The sequence below is a fragment of the Typopeltis vanoorti genome, chromosome 8, assembly GCF_054136105.1.
Source record: "Typopeltis vanoorti isolate ZY-2024b chromosome 8, IOZ_Tvanoo_1.0, whole genome shotgun sequence".
NCBI lineage: Eukaryota > Metazoa > Arthropoda > Arachnida > Uropygi > Thelyphonidae > Typopeltis > Typopeltis vanoorti.
Genome location: NC_143556.1, coordinates 81,832,314 through 81,852,927, shown reverse-complemented (window position 1 = coordinate 81,852,927; position 20,614 = coordinate 81,832,314). Strand labels below are relative to the sequence as shown.

General features: G+C 33.2%; 1 protein-coding gene across 2 annotated transcripts in view; it reads left to right on the top strand.

Annotated features, from left to right (window-relative positions):
- Positions 1–20,614, top strand: part of LOC150104166 (guanylate cyclase soluble subunit beta-1-like) — a 195,476-nt gene that overhangs the window by 151,060 nt on the left and 23,802 nt on the right. For both annotated transcript variants that reach the window (XM_090396787.1, XM_090396788.1), the window contains one exon: positions 1,151–1,305. In XM_090396787.1, coding sequence (XP_090252913.1) covers positions 1,151–1,305 — 155 coding nt within the window. The remainder of the gene's footprint in view (positions 1–1,150; positions 1,306–20,614) is intronic.

Genomic DNA, 20,614 nt, shown 5'->3' with positions numbered 1-20,614 from the left:
AATCTTCACAGGCGATATCACATTTTTCTGTTTAATTTCCCATGAGAGATAATTTTTTAGGTTTAAGTTTGACTTTCTACTACGACGATTTGATATCAAAATAGAAATTTTAATGCATTATTTATCAGGCAATTAAGTAGTACATTCAAATAAATGAACTGAATTATTTAGCAAACATTTCTTCAGTTCATTCCAGTAGATAGCACAGCATTAACTATTGTTAATAATTACTAATGTTTATCAAGCAATTCCTTGTTTAGCTCCAGTACATGGCATGGGCGTTAATACAGAAATAACTCTTGAAATGTAAAGTTTACTAGAATATTTTTTTCAGAAACTTCTTTTTAGTTCAATTAACGTGCATCTCAGTAGAGTTCAACTTCATTTAATAGCTGTAATTATAAACGTATAGAAATGCATATCTTATTCTGATAAAAAAAAAATGCAATTTATTAATCTTCTGATGAAAACATTGGCCATGCTTGGAATCTTGAAGTAACATGAAAGACAATTTGTTTGTTTTGGTTCTTACAAACTGCTAAAGCAGCTATCTCCCGTTTGCGTGTATAGCTTTCATTTATCTTTAGAATATGTTGCATTACAACATTTTCACACTCGTTACCTTCGTAGAAGATGCGTAACTTTGTTCATTCTTACCTGGGAAGGATACAAATGTTACTTCTCTCAATTATACAAAGCGAGATAAAATGTTTCCGCCAAGTTTAAAAATAAGAGTGCACTTTCTAACTCCTCCTCTTCTCTCTCTCTCTCTCTCTCTCTCTCTCTCTCTCTCCCCACCTCTTTTCTTTATAACGATTCTAGAACTGCTTTAGATGATGGCATAATACATATCCGTGCATAATGCATAATTTTACCTTCAAACGTTCTTAAATTTTAAAATAAAACACGCACGTTTGAACTCAGACCACGACATAATTCTTAAAGTGATGAAGCAGATTTTATATGAAACAACCACATGTATTTTATACCGGAAATAAATATTTTTTATAAATAATGAAGCAAAATCTATTTGAAAATATTGTCTACATCGACTTTATTTTACTGCAAATTAAATAACCCATATAATATATCAAATAACGTATCTGTTCTCATCTTGTTTCTCATTCTGATTCTTCGCATACATTTTCAGCTTCGGATTGGAGTGCATTCTGGACCAGTGCTGGCCGGTGTGGTAGGATTAAAAATGCCAAGATACTGTCTGTTTGGAAACACAGTCACGTTTGCTTCTGTGTTGGAAAATCGCGGAATAGTGGGACGCGTTCACATAAGTGAAGATACAAAAGGGTAAGAAAGTATATATTTTGTAGTATTCTTATGTATCGGTTCCAAAGTTCGTAGTAAGAATGGAATATAGAAATTTGAATAATTTTGTGAATTCTGTCTTTAAAAATGTGCTTCAAACAATGGAAAAATCACAATATCCTTCAAAAGATGAATTATAAGCTTATATGCTGCAATAAACAGAAACAACAACAAAAACAAATGATAATAATCGCATTTAAACATGTTAAAGATACAATATACTTATGGATTTAACAATTTTTTCATGTTTTCTTTCACATATAACACAGAGGGTTAAAGATTTATAACACTTTGCAGAAGAGGTGAAATAATATCTCCAAAAGTGTGGTATACCTGAGATGAAGTTAAAATGATAACTGTCACTGAATAATTTAAACTGAAATATATCGATTTTTAATTGACACGTGATTTATAAACATACAAGGCCAACAAGTTTCGCCAATGGTGCTGTTCGGCTTCTTCAGGGCTTATAACGGTATGAAAAAGCTCAAGGTGGGTAGTACAGAGAAAATGGAGTAACACTGTCGTATAAATTAAAAAAATTGAAACAGACGCGTAACATTACACGCATGGAGCGTGCTGTATTAGTCACAGTTGTGTGAACACGTTCTGTAGTTATGAGCGAAATGAAATTCTGGCAAACTGAGCGATCTTATTAAGGTTTTCCATATGTTAATTATTATCATTCCTTGGTTTCTGTTAAGAATTTCTCCAGAACGGAGGACTACTACGGCTTCCTTGAAGTGTCTACAACGGAAGTCTTCTTCTAGACAAGGCATGGAGCTCCTATCCCAATCGATGGTGTGGTTTGTCATCGCAAAATGATGGGCTAGGCCTGAATTTTCTGTTCTATTGTTATTAACATCACCTATATGTTCTTTTTATTCGGATTTCAAGGCTTACCGACGTCTGTCCTATATAGTTCAGACCACAAGCACCTGGGATGTTGTAAACTCCAGCGTGTTTGAAGAAAACATTAATGTCTTTTGGTAATCTTAAAACGTGGGGAACAGTCTTTACAGGTTTGAACGCAACTCTTATGTTGAAAGGCCTAAGAAGGTTTGCGATCTTTTTCGACACTGTACCTGCATAAGGAATAATTATGGAAGATCAGGTTTGAGAAGTTGTAGGTTGTTGTTACGGTGGATTGCTATGAAGATTCCAATTGATTACATACCTTGGATAGCCATTTTTTATTAATATCAGAGACATTAATAAACAATGCAGGAATTCAAGACACACCGAAAGGCATTCTGGCAGATGTTTTTCTATGATCATCACATCCCTCGGTATCCGGTATTGTAGTGCTAAGGATTCAACATTCTCCTTCAATCACTCAGGTAAATTAATTGGGTCTAGAGCGAATAATGTCGAAAGCAGGCACGTAAATTAAAGTTATATCTCTCTTTCGGCGTATTTTAATAATACGCCTATTCACCTTTCTGCTAGTTACACGAAAAATTTATGAGTTCTGCAATCAAAATTATTTCATGGGTCTCGCTCAAACTAACGACATATTTTATTATGTTTCATGTATGGTGTATAATGCAATAGATTTACTTGGTTATATGACATAATGAAAGAAATTTAATGATTAGAAACCAAAAGATGCCAAAATAATAAAAAAAAAAAAACAACTATGTATTGAACGCACAACTAGTTTTGTCTTCTTAGAAGATTTTATGTGCGAAAAGGGAAATACAAAAAAAAACCAAAAAAAAAAATTGCACATTACAAGAGAACAACAGCTATAAATTAGCTTGCAACGTATTGTTGACATTTGAAGGCATTCTGGATGCCATAGTATTGTTGGACAAATTCACGTGGGCATGTGAATACCTCTCGTGTATACCAAGCTGGATAACTGTAAATTGACAATCAGATATTGTATATATCAATCTTGTTAGTGGTTCTAAATCGTGCTTATATTTGATAGAATAGTTCTGGACAAAATACTGTTCACCCTCATCTTATATAATATTAGATGAAGCAGTTGTTCTATCAGCACATACTTATCTCGTTAGGAAGAAGAATGATTCTATTAACATATACACACACACAACACTCCGTTACCAAGAACTCTTTACTCTGAATTTGTTCAAAAGTCCTTCCTTTCTAGGCAACTAAAAAGGATTTTCTAAGGGCCTGATTAAATGAAAAGCACAGTGGGAATTGTATAGAGAATTCTTAACAATTTAAGTTAGATGCAAACCTTGATAGAATAGCGCTGAAGAACATTGTGATGCAATTTATATTAAGAGTTCACACCAACCGGCTGGTAAACGTAGACAAACATCTATTAAGTGTAAAACGATATAGAGAATCTAATTGCTTTGAAACTACTACTCTGTAGGGAATAGCTCTCACAAAATAATATTTTCTTGCTTTTATATTATCCTCAACACGTATAGTTTTGTTCGAACTACATATTACAGTTCTACTATAACGTGATAAAACATTGATTAATCAAGTAAGCTAATTTTGTTTCAGCTTAGTTATACTTAAAAAGAATAGTCTTGGACATGGTAACTTTTCGTAAACAATAATATAAGATGCTTTATTATTACCTGAGTTTTCTTAATAATTCTAAATTTATTTTCTATTTCATATATTTAAATAATTTTCTAATTTCAGAAGTGGTGTTTAAATAATCTAATATTTTATTCAAAATACAATTCAAAAGTATGCTTTAATTACTATTCGCAACATTAGAAAACTTTTTTATATGAACATTTCATGTGTGGCTTCCTTTCTGGTCTTAATATGCTACATTGTACTATAAATTGTTTTTAAATATTCTTTCATTTTAATTTTATAAGCAATTTTATTAATATAAATTATTTTTAAATAATTTATTAATTTTAATTTTATGAATACATCAATTTTAATTCTTGCCGCTTATTTTTCTTATAGTCCTTATAAGGACTGGCTTAAAGGGGCGAAGCAAGAATGCTTTTCATCTTCCCCGTTATCTGTAGAGGATAGTGTAGGGATAAGGTGTTATTATTAAAGTTCTGATCATGGCAGGAGGGTAACAGCAATAGCCGAGCCTCAGTTAGAACTTCATTGGCTACAGCATTGCCATCCATTACCCTCCCAGAGTATTAATCACCGCATCTCATGGTCGATTATGTTTCCACCACCGCCATAATCTGCCGCTTATTTTAATATTAAACTCAGATATATAAAAAAAAGTTGTGTTTTAATTACTATTTGGAATAAAAAAAGGTGTAAAGAAAAATTATTTCTGTTTCTCAAAATCTCTTAATATTTTATCATATATCTTATTGTTTTTATTTTGTTTTCTTTTTATCTAAAAATACTATATTTTAATAGAGAATAGAAACAATAAATGTCTGACTACCATTAACGATAACTAACTCATAATACAAACATAGTTGGTACATGTTTAAAAAATTCACAAAAAAATAAATATTTGGTCATAGTTAGGTGCCAATTTCTTGAAGTAGCTTCTTTGATAAACCTTTAAGAACTGTAAGGGGAGGTACTTGAAAATCCTTAAAAGATTAAAGAACTAAGCTTAGAGTTTAAAGTAGAGTCGATCTACTTGAAATGCTAAATAAGTTCTCCTTCGCTAAGTAAAAGGTCACAACAGTAACACCGTTTCCAACTGAAAGAAATGCCGTAACAAAAAAAGTCTTCCCACTTGAGAATTTGTGCTAACGATGAAATACGAAGACAAAGAAAACATGAAGTACTTTCTTTTATTTTTTTTTGCAGGTCACCCATTTTAATGACCTCCTAAGTGAATTTGAAGACGTTTGGAAGGCTACTAAAATATTCCAAAAGAAATAATAATATTTTATGTTTTCAAAGAGATTATAAAGTATGACCTATGCTAAATAAAGGCCGTCATTTATAAACAACTCAAAGGAATGCAACCTTACTGAGTCATGAACTATTCAGTATTTTGCAACAGACTTATTTATAATCAGCTGTCTTACTTCACACACACACACACACACACACACACACACACACACACACACACACACACACACACACACAGTATTTTTCCAGAAATGGTGGTTGGACTTACTGCCGAAGCAACTAAAGGTTACCTATTTACTTGAGTGTGTCGTTAGGCCATTTGTCTACTTTACGCGAAAAGTTAAACCCTAGTTTCCGGAGCAAGATCATTTCCACTTTTGTATGGGAGTCTAACTCACCTTGACTGTCGCACAGTTCTCATGAAGGATCTAGTGCTTCCAGAATAGGATTAAGACTGGTATCATTTGAATTGGAGAGCAAATGCTACCATGTATCGCGACTTTCATTCGGAAAGAGGAAAACTAAATTCAGCACGTGCGTACGCACTAGTATATACGTACGCATTAGCATATACCTACGCACGACTTGCTTATACTAAGCGACAAACATTGTTATTTCTATTAAATAATTAGAAATCCAATATCAGTATCAAGACCATATATACTATATATCCAATATAATATCACACAGCACCATAATAGAACACAGCGCTCGAGGTTGAAATAGCCTGGGGAAACCAAATAGTACTGTTAATCAACATATACGGCCCAACTGAACACAACTACAAAAAACATTTCTGGGATACACTTGAAAATAAAATGATAAACATAAAAAATATCATAGCCGCTGGGGATATGAACTTCATAGAAAATGACAAATTAGACAGGGAAATTAAAAACATTTCAAAATAAAATAAAATAACTTCACACACATAATCCGGCGATGTCTTATAAAGGACACATTTCGCATACTATATCCTACACGGAGGGAAAATACATACTTCCACCCCCCCCACCCCCACACACACACCAATGCCTCGCGGCTAGACAGAATTCTGTTTATTTAGATGCTGGCTTATGTATATACATAAGCCAGCATCTAAAGTCCACTGTAAAGGAAACTTGCCACGCACCACTAACTTTTAGTGACCACCATTTGGTCAAGGCCAAACTCTCCCGTGAGACCTTAGAAAGCAACACATACACAAACAGAAATTACCCGCTATGGAAACTAAATAACAGCATTATTAACACAGAACAATTTACATCGGAAATTAAACAAATACTAGATGATATAAAAAAAATAACAAATTCAATGGAGGCATGGAACAAATTCAAAATGCAAGTAAAAAAAGCCGTCATAAAGATAGGGAAACACACACAAAAAAAAAAAAAAAAATACAACACAAACAAAGAAAAACCAAACATAATCAAAGAGCTAATACAGAGATACAACACAGACAGAACACTCCAAGAAAATAAAATAGCAATTAAAGCATACAAAGTGAAACCAACGCAAATTGAAACAAAAGAGGTTGAAGGGGCCTGGGTTCGCGTTAGAATCAAAATAAGATGAAGCAAGTTCATCTTGTTTTGATTCACAAGAATTTGAACTTGTTCTTGTTTTTGAACTTGTTCCTTCATCAAGTTCCAGAATGGAACAAGATGAAGGAAGAACCAAATCTGCATGGCTCTTCGAAGAACAAAAACAAAACAAAAACAAAACAAAACAAAAAGCGACATTTAATAAAATAACACAGGAGGGGAAAGAAATCGAAGGAGATGCAAACCTCCTTCGATTCTTCCACTCACAGTACACAAATACATTCTCTGAAAAAGAATATGACGAAACAGAAACACAGCACTTCTTGAAACAACTACCAAGACTCACAGACCAAGAAGCCGAAAACATAGACTCACCAATCACGCCATCAGAATGCAAGAAAATTATAAAATCCCTATCATTACACAAATCCCCAGGACCCGACGGCCTCACTGCAGAATTCTACAAAGCCTACTACCCACTGTTTGAGACACTATTTGTAAAAATGCTGTCCGAAATACACAATTCGGAGAGCATCCCAGGATATTTCAACCTCGGCTACATAGCATTAATACCAAAAAAGAAAAACACAACAAACAACGAAGAGACACAATGGAGAGGAATCACACTCCTCAATACGCACCAAAACATTTTAACTAAAATTATTTCTGAAAGAGTGCAGAGACACATACACAAGATCATATCCAAATCCCAAACTGCAGAATAAAATGCCGAAAACTAGAGGATACTATCCTACAAATTCGATGTATATACGAGCACTACTAGGCAACACAACAGTCATGCCTACTGGTAGGTCTCGACATTGAAAAGGCCTTTGACTCAGTAAATCATCAGTACTTAAATGAAGTCATCAAGGCCACAAGGTTTGGGAAAAAATTTCAAAATCTGATCTCAAATATCTACACCACAGCCTCATGCCTGATCATAAACAAAACTGTCTCCACAAGTCAAATTTATGTGCTCGGTCAGAAAGGGAAACAGCCTCTCCATGATTCTCTTTGGCCTCGCCTTAGAACCGGTTTTCGAAGATATTTCAAAACATCCTGGCATAGCGGGCACTCACATAGGAGGTGAAGAAAAAACAAAAGTGCTCGCTTACGCCGACAATGTGACACTAACCGTAACTAGACCGAGTCCTTCACACTCACTTACAACATACTTAAAAAATTTGAAACAGCGTCAGCATTTGAAGTAAACTTGCAAAAATGCCATGCGATGTTCGTCAGCAGGTGGGCAAATAGTCCACCCATGCCGAACGGCATAAAAATAAACGACCACTTACCACTTCTGGAGATCATCATAGGGGAACAAATCCAACACAACACATAATAGGAGCTTGCGCATACAAAAATAACCAATAAGATTACACAGATGAGACATAGACAAGTATCACTACGAAGTAAAGCTAAAATTTGCAATCAATACTTACTCTTAAACATATGGTACCTCATAAACAACATCAACTACAAAGAAGTAGACAGAGAGTGCGCAAAATTCATCTGGGGATCCCGATACGAGCCCATCAGAAGATCCACAATATTCCACGACATTGAGGCTGGAGGACTCGGCTTAATAAACGTCCACCTAAAAACTCTAAGTGCGAGAGCGAAAATCATGGAGAGGGCTTACACAGAGGAAAAAGCGTGGAGCGCATATATACTATACAATATGCAGAAGATAATGCCCGACAAAGTAATATGTTCCCTTCCGCATTCGAGTGGTAAAACACCAAAAATATTCCCCGAGTTCGCAGAAGGTTACAACTTTATTAATAAATACATAGGAATAAACGAATTTTTGAAGATGAGGCCTAAAGCTGCACACATCAAACTCACGCGCACAGTTATACTCCCACCACAACACTGGGAGATTGAAATAGGCATATTAAGACTATCAAACGCACTTAAGAAAGCTTTCAGTCTGCCCATAAACCCCAAATTAAAAACCTTCTACTACGAGGTATACCACGCTTGTTTGCCCACAAAAATATGGTGCACAGCGAAAGGGATCCCACTTCAAGGCCCCGCTACATGTCAGTTTTGCCACCAACCAGAAACACTTTATCACTTAATGATGTATTGCCCACACACCTCCCGAATATGGAACACCGTTCAAACACTCATAAAACACAAAGAACCCATAACAGAACACACATTATTCAGGTTAAACGAAGGTACCATTAACACAACTAACGCAATCATCGTCATAACAACTATGAACTTGATATGGACATACAGATGCGACAAAATTTACGGAAGGGAAACAGGACCAGACATACTCGGGAAAATAAACAACATATTAAAAGACACAATCACAGATACCATAAACAGAAACAAATTAACCAAACACCAATGGCGGCAAATGGGTCTCATCTCAGAATTCGAAGAACAACTGCAGATCATAGAAATAAAAACCCACCATAAATACAAAACTTAAAACAAAACCATACAAAACTTCTTGTAGAACGCAAAGAAATAAAATAAATATACATAAGCAAAACAAACACATATAATATACTTTCTCATTAAGCTGTAAAACCACATGTATATTAATTGCTTTATACTATAATCGGTTGTAGCTTTGTGTATAATAATGGTCAATTATGGAAATTGTAGTTTAGTTTTATGTTTCAAAAATGTCAATGACAATATATATAATGGAAGAGCTTGACCACATTTTAATGATGTATTATATGTAAAGTAATTATATGTATTTGTTTAAATATGGTATATGTAAATAGCACTTAAAGTTCTACGATAAGTTCATAATGTATGAACCAAACCTTTATATTTTAAAAACAAACATTACACAGGTTTATTAGAGAAGAAATTATTTAGGAAGTGTTTCCTAACTCGACAAAAAAATATAGCACAAACCCAAGAAGGAAGACGTAATATACTACCAGCAAACAGTTAAATGTAACTACATATAGAAACAAATCGGATTTATGAAATAGTAATCAAAATGTTAATATGAGTGCTTAAGATAAGATGACAACAATAATTCAGATGGAATGATAGAATGTATGACACAATAAATTAAAAAAAAAAAATCAAAAGCTCAGATGAAGCATAAGGACTATAGGAAACAGAAAGCACGGAACAGATTTTCATGAAAAAAAAAAAAAGACTATATAAACACAGATAATATACACAATGCGAAACCATAAAGAAATGTCAAAGAAAAATGCCAATTAGAATGAGAATACTATGAACAGCATGTATATAATTGTAAATAGATGAAAAATAGATGTATAAAATAGTAATTTAAATGTTAATATAAGTGATTAAGATAGAAAGATATCAATGCATGACACATTGAAGAAAAAAATGCTCAGATGAAGTAAAATGACTTTAGGAAAAGCAAAGCACTGAGCAGATTATCATGTAATAAAAGATTGTATGAACACAGATAATAGACACAATGTGAAAAAGAAACTATAAAGAAGTGTCAAAGAAAAAATGCCAGTTAAAATGAGCATACTATGTACAAAATGTATATAATTGTAAATAGATGTATATATATTTATTCCGATTCAGATTGTACATAGATGGTTTGTTGTTAATAAAATATATGTAACTCAGTGGATGCGGCGTTTGCACACGATGGCGCTTGACTGCACGTAGGAAGACTTCTTGGTTTCGAATCTAGTTGGCGACTAGAAGAAACTTTTGTAAGCCATTTTTCGACCAGTTCTCGAGTTAGTCGATCTCTGGTACGGGCAAGCGGATTTTTTTCTCCCGGAAACTCGGGTTTTTCGTCCCGTAAACTAAAACAAATCGACCATAGAACCCACATTATTTCAGATATTAAATACGAGTGTTAGGGTTAGAGACCACGAGATGATGGCACTTGTTGAGCCGTCTCTCTTCACTGGGTGCCGCTTAATTAGTGATAGCCTTGGTCCAGCTATATCTGATTGTGTACCAGTGGAGATTGAACTGCCTACTTCCTATATACGGGAATAAAAAGGCGTTAGTTTTTTTTTTTTTTTTTGATTCTGATATCAGTATCATTTTGAAATAATAGTAATAACGTTTTCTAGTTTCCCACTATTAAAATGAAGTCTTTTTTTTTTTTCAATTCCTAAAATATGCATAAAAATGTTTATTTATTTGGGAACTAACTTTAAATTATGTGATATTTTACAGTTATTTTAAATAAAATAACAAAATAATCCCCTACTTCTATCACAATTCAATTATAGTAAACAACACGAAAACGCAAATGTTAATAATAAAGAACCCTTGAATTATGCACCCTGCACCACTAACAATATACATCATAGTCACACATACCACTGCATTAACCATGGAAGCTGCCACTGTTCCGAAATCACACCCGTAACTCACGCTAAATACCTCGATTGACAACCACTTTAAATGGAGTTTTTCTATAGAATACTTTTCTATAAAAACCGAGTACTTTCATAACAAACTACGTAATATTGCTGCAAAACTCTTCCGAAGCAAAAGCCAACTAACGCAAAAATCGGAGTTAGTGGATTACTCCACCTCATCACCCGTTTACTGCGAATATTAGCATCTAACTCATTTTCATAAATATCTCATTTCCGTTCCTTACATTACATTATCCTATTATATATCCTGTTATGTAATCAATCTAAATTATTATTATTGGAGCCGAGTGGGGAACTCATATTCGTTAATATATCATTTCCATTCCTTTACTTTTATATAAGATACACCATTCTCAAACACTTAATTATTGAGATAATGGTTTTATTCTTTTATAAACCTTATTTTAAATGAACCAAAAAAAAGGGTTTATTGCATAACACATTATTAACATAATTATAAAGCATAAGGATAAATAATAAAAATAGAGTGAATGAACTGTGTAAAATCGAGACAGTACATCCCAAATGATATAGTAACAAACAGGCAAAATGAAACCAGAGCATATTTGCTGCGCAAAATGTTCGTACAGCGAGATAAGGCATCATATTCACTTTCAGACCTTAAGCATTCTATTCCGACTCGTTACTTACGGCTGAAGTAACCGAAACTGTTTCCCAAAAAAAGGAAACCCTATCCTGCAACTTCAATATGAAAGTGGATAAGAAGTGTTCAGTTAACTTAATCTGATCAGGCCATTTTCAACCTCCACTATGCAACGTCTGATATTACGTAAAGCTTTGATATGCAATGTCACACTAGATGATTGAAATCATCTTCCAAGTTGTTAAGGGGGGGGGGGGGGGAATTGCAATTTGGAGATATTGCATGTCGGTCATAGAACGAAAGTTTTATCTATTAACCCACCGAAACTTATAAAATGTCGCACGGGTATCTATTATTTTAAAAGCTAATTGTTAACACTTAGAATTTTTTATTGGAAATCTAAACTTTTCAGTTCACAAAATAGCATCTGGTCCTTCCACTTAACTTCTCTTTTATAGTGTTGGTTCGTTTTCTTAGAACATTCAACAGTAGGAGCAATGATGACTCATTTAAGACCAATTGCTACAATACCATCAAGGTTAAATTACCAACGGTGGTACTCACCGTAAGAAAGAGAGTACATTATTTTTGCAATTAAGCCACCATTGTCCTCGTTTTATTGGTCTTAGGGAGTTTTCTAGTCAGGAAAGTTAATTGCAAATAAAAGGGTTTTCCAAGTTAACTGGAGCAAAAAAAAATTTTTTTCATCTCTTCACTTTTCTTTTTTCCTTTTAGCTCTATTTACGATTTTTTCAGCTAAAAGAAATTTAATTACAAAAGTCAAAAGGAGAGTAAACAGTCGATGATTGCAGATTAGATAGCATGATTCGATAAAAGAAAAAAAATATTAATAGCGAAAGAAGTCAACTCTTACCGAACGAGGTAGATGGACTTTAAGGAAAATTAATTGAAATATCTAAGTGAGAATTGAATTGCATTTATTTTTGACAAAATAAAACTCCATAAATTACTAAGAAATAATAGCAAAAAAACTAAGAAGTGCTCGCCTCAGTAGTTAAAGAAAATTTGCATGTTTTATTACTTAAAAAATTACAGTCATAAATTAAGAAAGATAACCGGAGAAATATTTTATGTCTAGCTCTTAAACAATTTATTTATTCCAATTTTTGCACGTATATTTTTTTATTATTGAAAAATCGTTTTTCTTTAAGGGAGATAATTTAGTAAATGTTAGCGACAGGTCAGAATAAACTAAGAAAGAATTGTCGTAACTAAAAGTTCTTTACCGAATCATTCAGGATAAGCTAGAGATAATATGTGCAAAGTACACTTGAATTTATTGTTAACATAAATGTTGTTAAAAAATTAAGATTTCCCTCCTTTTTCCATTCGAAAATCCATTCGAAAATCCATTCGATTTTCCTGCTGTCTTTCCATTTTAACAGCATTCGTTAACAAACGATTCACTTGTATCCAGGCACTGTTATTGTTATAAGTATTATTATTATTATTATTATTATTATTATTATTATTATTATTATTATTATTATTATTATTATTATTATTATTATTATTATTATTCCCATAGAAACTAAATATCTCACAATCAAACATTCATCCTCCTATACACAAAGTGCAGAACCTAAAATCACAACCATCACACAGGTGAAAACAACACGCTATCTCGGACTTCACTTCGATGTCATACAAACAACCTACACACCAAGCTTAGGATAATAGCAAGCAAACTATACAGATTAAAAGACATTGCCCCAACCCACATAAAAATACTAATCTATAAAGCATTATGTGAAAACATTTTAAGATATGCAATCACATCATACGCATTCTGCGCAGACTACAGACTTAACAGGCTACAATGGTTGCAAGATAAAATGATAAAACTGATATTCTGGGAACAACCCACTCTTATGCAAGAAGCACGGACAAAATACAAAATATTTAAAGTGAAACACTTATACCACTACACAGTCATGCTAAAATATTACTACAGCCCAACATATGGAGTAACCAGAACAACATATCAAATAACAAGACCACAGTCAACAAACTACATAATATATAAGTACAACAATCATCACGGCAAAGCCACCCGAAACTTCTACGTACCTGACATGATAAACAAACTGCAGTTCGACAACAGAAAACTAGGAACATACAGAGAGCTGAAAGAGGCGCTGTATAAATATTATAGCGAGAATGAAAATTAGAGCAATTCCTGTTTCTCTCTCCCCCCACCACACATGCACACACACACAAACTTATGACAACACCCCCCCTCTCAAAAACTATCGCTACAAGAACACAAAGAAACAAACACACCATGTCTAAATCCAACCCTATTTGCACAAAAAAAAAAGTTAAACTGTAATAGCAGTCCAAGTCTTGCAAGCACGTACCAACAAACAGTAAAATCAACACCTGGCTTGTGACCAGTATAGGAACATAACCATGAAACCACCACCCTCTGTCATCTATTATCTTCCTCAGATAAGCTCTCGCTAAGCTTCGAGGAAGAAAATTATTAACTTGCAAATATCTGTTATACACAATTGTAATGCGTTAAAAATATTATATATATATAATTACTACAGCAACTATGTATGCAATTCATCTGAGACATAAAAAAATAATAATAAATAAATAAATAAATAAATAAAATAAATTATTATTATTATTATTATTATTATAATTATGTATATTCTAAATTCAAAAATTCTGTGTAATCCTTATTGTAAATATTAGAAGAACATGTGTTGTAAATACATAATATAGAGGCAAAAAGTATTTTGTAAAAAAAATTTCTAATTGAAATCCAATGTAGAAAATGTAGCACTTTGTGCTGAATTCTCTAAAATTATAAGTTGCAATATCACTCAAGATGTTCATTGTAAGTGTAAATATTTTAGTAGATCAATAAAAATATTATCATATCAAAAAAACAAAATTATTATTATTATTATTATTATTTAAATTTGAATTTGTTAATGTTAATACAAAGTACAGGAATTTAGTATAAGATAAATATAGTATAAGATAAAATACTACACAATTATTTACTATATGTAATTACAGTATGTCTTATTAATATGAACACATAATCCATATTCAACTTTCAATACAAGACAAAATTACAATATGGGATGATACAAATCTGTTGCAAAATTTTTAATTATTCAGGTAATTATTATACTTCATCGTGATCCGAAAACGCACAGAAAATATCATAATTCTACTGCATTTTAATGAAACATTCGATTAGAGATAATGAATATTATGACATGCTGAATATTACGTTATAGATTATGAAAATCAGGCATTTACTCCTAACTTAAGTTTCTCGTACTATCCTTATTATATAATGGAAAACGCCGATTTAGAAAACCGAGGTCTCTTTCTGGATTCTGGAAGAGTTATTTATTAATCATAAAGAAGCAGCTCATTACATGAAATAAGAAATAAGTGCTAAACAAATATTATAGGAAATAAGTAGAGAATATAGCCATTTAAATGGGTTACTTTTTATAAAAAACATCATCGTGGCAGCCATTGGCGCACCCAGGGAGGGAGCCAAGGGGTCCTGGCACCCCAAAAAAGAAAAAGAAAAAAATAAAAGACTAGAAAATTTTCTAAAAATATCTTTCTAATTAACTTTTTTTTTTTAATGTTGTGTCATGTCTTCTAATTCTATACTACTAATGAATCAGCGGTCACATAAGGTGGGAATACCCTCTGGCTATCGGGAATCACGGCCGTTATGAACGCAAGGCGAACGAAGTAGTGCTCGGGCGATACTTTGTTTGCCCGAGCTGGGCCAGAGATCACGGGTATCATGTATTGGCGATCACTGCAGATGCTCAGTCATAGGTCGTGTGCAATGAGTAGTGTGTATTCTCAAATCGTCTACTCAACTCGGTCCCTCCAAGATTAAATCATGAGCGCTCTTCCCCCAAAAGATTAAATCTTGAGTACTGGGCCTTTTCCAAGATTAAATCTTGAGTGCGCCACTGGTCTGGTGAATGGTGAATGGCAGCTTATAAGGTATCAGTATATTATGTGTGTTAATATCTGTGTAGTAGTAGGGTAGGCACTTCTGATCATATCAAGATCAAGATAAGATAAGGAATCGTGACGTTATTGTTTGATAAGATCAGTGACGTTTTGTGCGTGACGTCATGGTTTTGAAATGTTTGGAATTTCCCTGGGGATCATATGTGTGATTGACGTCACATTGTTTGTTTTGTTCGCAAATGACATTGTGGGTGATGGTTAGAGATAAGGAATCGTGTCGTGATTGCTGGGGCAGTTTAAACCAAATAGGGGCAGGTGAATGGAGGAGCGACATCAGTGTCATGGATGTACGTGTTGTCATCAGATGTAGATAAGTGACATAATTTCTTAGTTGTAAATAAGTGACGTTATTGATTTTAATGGAAAAGGAAGATATATTAGTGGATAAGGATTAGTGGCGTAATTGGTGGGACAGTTGAAACCAAACAGGGGTGAATGGGGAAAGCGACACACACGCACGCACGCACGCGCGCGCACGCATGCACACACACACACACACACACACACACACACACACACACACACACACACACACACACACACACACACACACACACACACACACACACACACACACACACACACACACACGGCGATCACTGATGTCAATAGATGAGTATGGGAATTTTTAGTTAGAGTCAAGAGAGCTGGTGACAGCATTTACACATTTTCTGAATAAATAATTATATGCAATCACTGGTGTCCTCTCAACCACACACATTTAGACATGAAAAAGTCGCTAATGCATCCCATGGTGATACTCTCTAATATATGTACCTTGTGATTATTCTTATGAAAAACTATTCAATATTAGAATTAGAATTGTGCTTACCAAAACATACGAGCAGTGGTCATTGAAATTACAAATATCACATGCTACATTTAAAAAATATAAGACTTATTGTTAAACTGATCATAGATTTTTAATTCGTACGTATATGTTCGTACAATATTGCCTACCGGCTTCGCTAGTAACTGACTAGTTTTTTCAAGGCTTGCACAGCACAAAAAAAAAATGATAAATGCAAAAAAGGTTTAAGAATTTTTTTTTTACTGTGCAAGCCTTAAGAAAGCTAGTCAGTTACTAGCGAAACCGGTAGGCAATATTGTACGAACAGACGTACGAATTAAAAATCTATGGTCAGTTTAACATTTTATAACCAAAATATGTATAATGCTATGTTTAAATTAAACAAAATAGATTAACTTACTTTCTTTCCAGAATGGGGCATCTTGGAACTAGATAGGTTCTGAAAACAATAGACTTTCCAAATGGTTGATTTTTAACCATATATTCACACCACAAAACACACACGCAAAAGGTCTGAAAATGCAGTTGACTCTTTTTCCTTGTAGGTTACTGTGCATTTCGTTTATTTCATTCTCACTATAACTCATGCTATGTTTTTCCCACAGTTTCTGTCCAAAATGACATCATAGAGTTGAAGTGGAAACGCAGTTTTGTTGTAGGTATGTGCAACTTCCTGTTTTTGGAATTCTCGGTGATGGTTGGAGTATGGAATTCTGACAAGTGAAATGAGTTTTTTTTTTTTTTTACTTTAAAGGATACACAAAGCACTACAACACACACATAAAAAAATTTTTTTCTTTCTATCATGTTCACATTTTCTAAAATAATTAACTACTGGAATCTCAGTTTTACTGCTTCTTTTTCTTTCACGTTTTTCTTGTCAATAGGATGTAGTTAATTCATAGGTTTCTGTCTGTTTTCTTCATATCATACGCACTATGGTTCATAGTTATGATTTTTCCACGGATGCGAAAGTGTCTTTCACGTGATTTTCCCCAATGTGACACACACCTGTGAAACTTTATTCATTCTGATCGTGGGAAATTGTTACTGTAGTAAAATTAATTCTTACATTTTTTTTTAAATCAATACCTATAATTCTAATGTAAATAACTGAGCAAAAAAAGAAATAAATAAATAACTGGTTGTCCTTCTCTGACTATTAATTCTACCTTCGATTCCTTGTGCTCTAAACCTACTTCTGTAACTGAAATTTATTTTATTTATATTATTTACTGTAGCATTAGTAAGTTTAAGTAACGGAAAGGAGACAAACAAGGTTTTGAACTCTCTGTTAGTGTTTTTTTTTTAGAAACTTCTTTTGCCAGCACAACAAATAAATAGTTATTTCTTATTATTTCAAATGAATATTAGATACTGATACTGATTAAAATTTTTTTTTTTTTGCTCCGAAGTTATCAGTATCATTTGGAACTGACATCACTAATAGCTATCTGCAAATGGTCAGGTCAGTGACTGCAAACTAAAAATCATTACAACCACACATATAAGCAGGGTATGAAATTACACAACTAACCAACTGAAAATTCAAATCAAGTAGCAACTTGTTGTATCATGAACGTAATAATAATAATAATAATAATAATAATAATAATAATAATAATAATAATAATAATAATAATAATAATAATAATAATAATAATAATAATAATAATAATATTATTATTATTATTATTATTATTATTATTATTATTATTATTATTATTATTATTATTATTATTGTGCTATCTTCTATCGAAGGTCAGCGACCATCTTGGCGAACAAACTGCGCTCTTATGCTAATCTGAGCAGTTGTGCACTGCTCTGTCCTGTCCACGTCTTGATGTTATCAAACCATGATATTCTTTTTCTTCCTCTAGTTCCTTTGCCACCAATTCTTCCTATCAAAATAGTTTGTAGAAGTTGGTATTTGCTGTTTCTCATGATGTGGCCAAGATATGATGTTTTTCGTATCTTGATTATTTGTACAAGATGTTTAGCTTTGCCAATGGATTTTCAGACATCTTCATTGGTAATTTTTTCTGTCCATGATATCTTTAGCATTCTTCTGTATAGCCACATCTCAAAGGCTTCGATTTTCTTGATGGTTGTCGCCTTCAATGTCCATGTTTCAACTCCATAGAGCAGAATAGACCACACGTAGCATTTCAGCATTCGGCATCTGACTTCCATGTTTAGGTCTTTATTGCAGAATAGTGTTCTCATTTTCATGAAGGACTGCCGTGCAACTTCAATCCTTGTCTTTATATCTATTTCTGGATCCTACCGTTCATTAAGCCAGCAACCAAGATATTTATATCTTGACACTTGATCAATATTTTTCCCATTGAGTGTCAGTTTCATTGATGAGGCTGGATGTTTGCTGATGATCATGTATTTTGTCTTGTTGATGTTTATATTTATTCCCATTCTTTGGCTTTCTATGTATATTCTGTCAATGAGTTTTTGGAGATCCATAATATTATCTGCAATTAGCACGGTGTCATCTGCATATCGAAGGTTGTTAACAATCTTTCCATTTATTGTGATTCCCTCTGAACATTCTTCCAATGCTTTTTTAAAGATTACCTCTGCATATATGTTGAACAGGAGTGGTGAGAGCACACATCCTTGTCTCACTTCTCTTTTGATGTTAATATCACTGGTGGTAATGTTGTCTAATTGAACGGTAGCTGACTGATTCTAATACAGATTTGTTATTAGTCTTATGTCTTGTTCGTCTAGCCTTATTTGTTGAAGGACTTCTATTAAGTTAGTGTGTCTGACTTTGTCGAATGCTTTTTCAAAATCTATGAAACACAAAAAGACAGATTTCTGTTTTTCTATGCATTTTTGTATCAATATTTGGGTAAAGAAAAGGGCCTCTCTAGTACCAAAACCATTCCGAAAGCCGAATTGTGTTTCACTTAGAGTTTCTTCACTTTTTCTATAAATACGATTCTGAATTACTTTCAAAAATATTTTTAATATTTGGCTCATTAGACTAATAAGTCGGAAGTCACCACAGGAATTCGCTTTGGGTTTCTTTGGGACAGTGATAAATGTAGATGTGAGCCAATCTGATGGAAATTCATCACTTTCATATATTTTATTAAATAGTTTTTCAAGAAGTTTGATGTTATCTGGTTCTATTAATTTTAAAAATTCTGTTTGCACACCATCTGGTCCACTGGCTTTTCCTGTTTTACTTGTTCGTATAGCATTCTCTATTTCGCACTTCATGATTGCTGGTCCTTGAATGTTATCTTTTATATTTATAGGCTTCTGTCTAGTATCATTGAAAAGTTCTGTTACATATTTTATCCAAATCTGTGCTTTATTCTCTTCTTCTAGAACTATTTTTCCATTTTCGTCTCTTAGAGACACTATTTGCTTTTTCCTCAGTTTTCCAGAAATTTCGTTGATTTTCTTATACAGATTGAAATTATCATGTTCCTTCTGAAGCAGTTCAATTTCAGTACATAAATTTTTCATCCAATTTTCCTTGGCTTCTTTTATTTTTTTCTTGATGATGTTATGTGTTTCTGTATACCTGGCAAGGTGTTGGTTTTTGTACTTTCTTCTTGTATCAATAAGAGAAAGAATCTCATCTGTCATCCATTCCTGTTGTTTTATATTATTCACATAACCTACTTCTTCAATACGTGTTGTTACGATGGCATTCTTTAAGCTATTCCAAAGAGATTCCACACTTTTATGTTCTTCTATGTTAATCTGTTGTAATCGCAGGTTAAGCTGTGTCTTGGCAGTTTTATTTATGTTCGGGTCTTTCAGTTTTTCTACATCAATTTTCTTTTTCTTCTTTTGTGATTTTTTAGCTGATTTTAATCTAAGACGTACTTCTGCAACTATGGGATTGTGGTCTGATGAGATATCTGCTCCAGGATAAGTCTTTGCACTCTTTATACTACTGTGGAATCTTTTATTTATCAATATATAATCAATTTGATTTCTGACAATGTTATGTTGGTTATCTTGAGGCGATTTCTAAGTGTACAGTCTTCTGGGTGGAAGTTTAAACAATAGCAAATAGCAGGTATTTGCTATTGTTAGATCTTCTTCCTGACAAAACTGGACTAGGCGATCT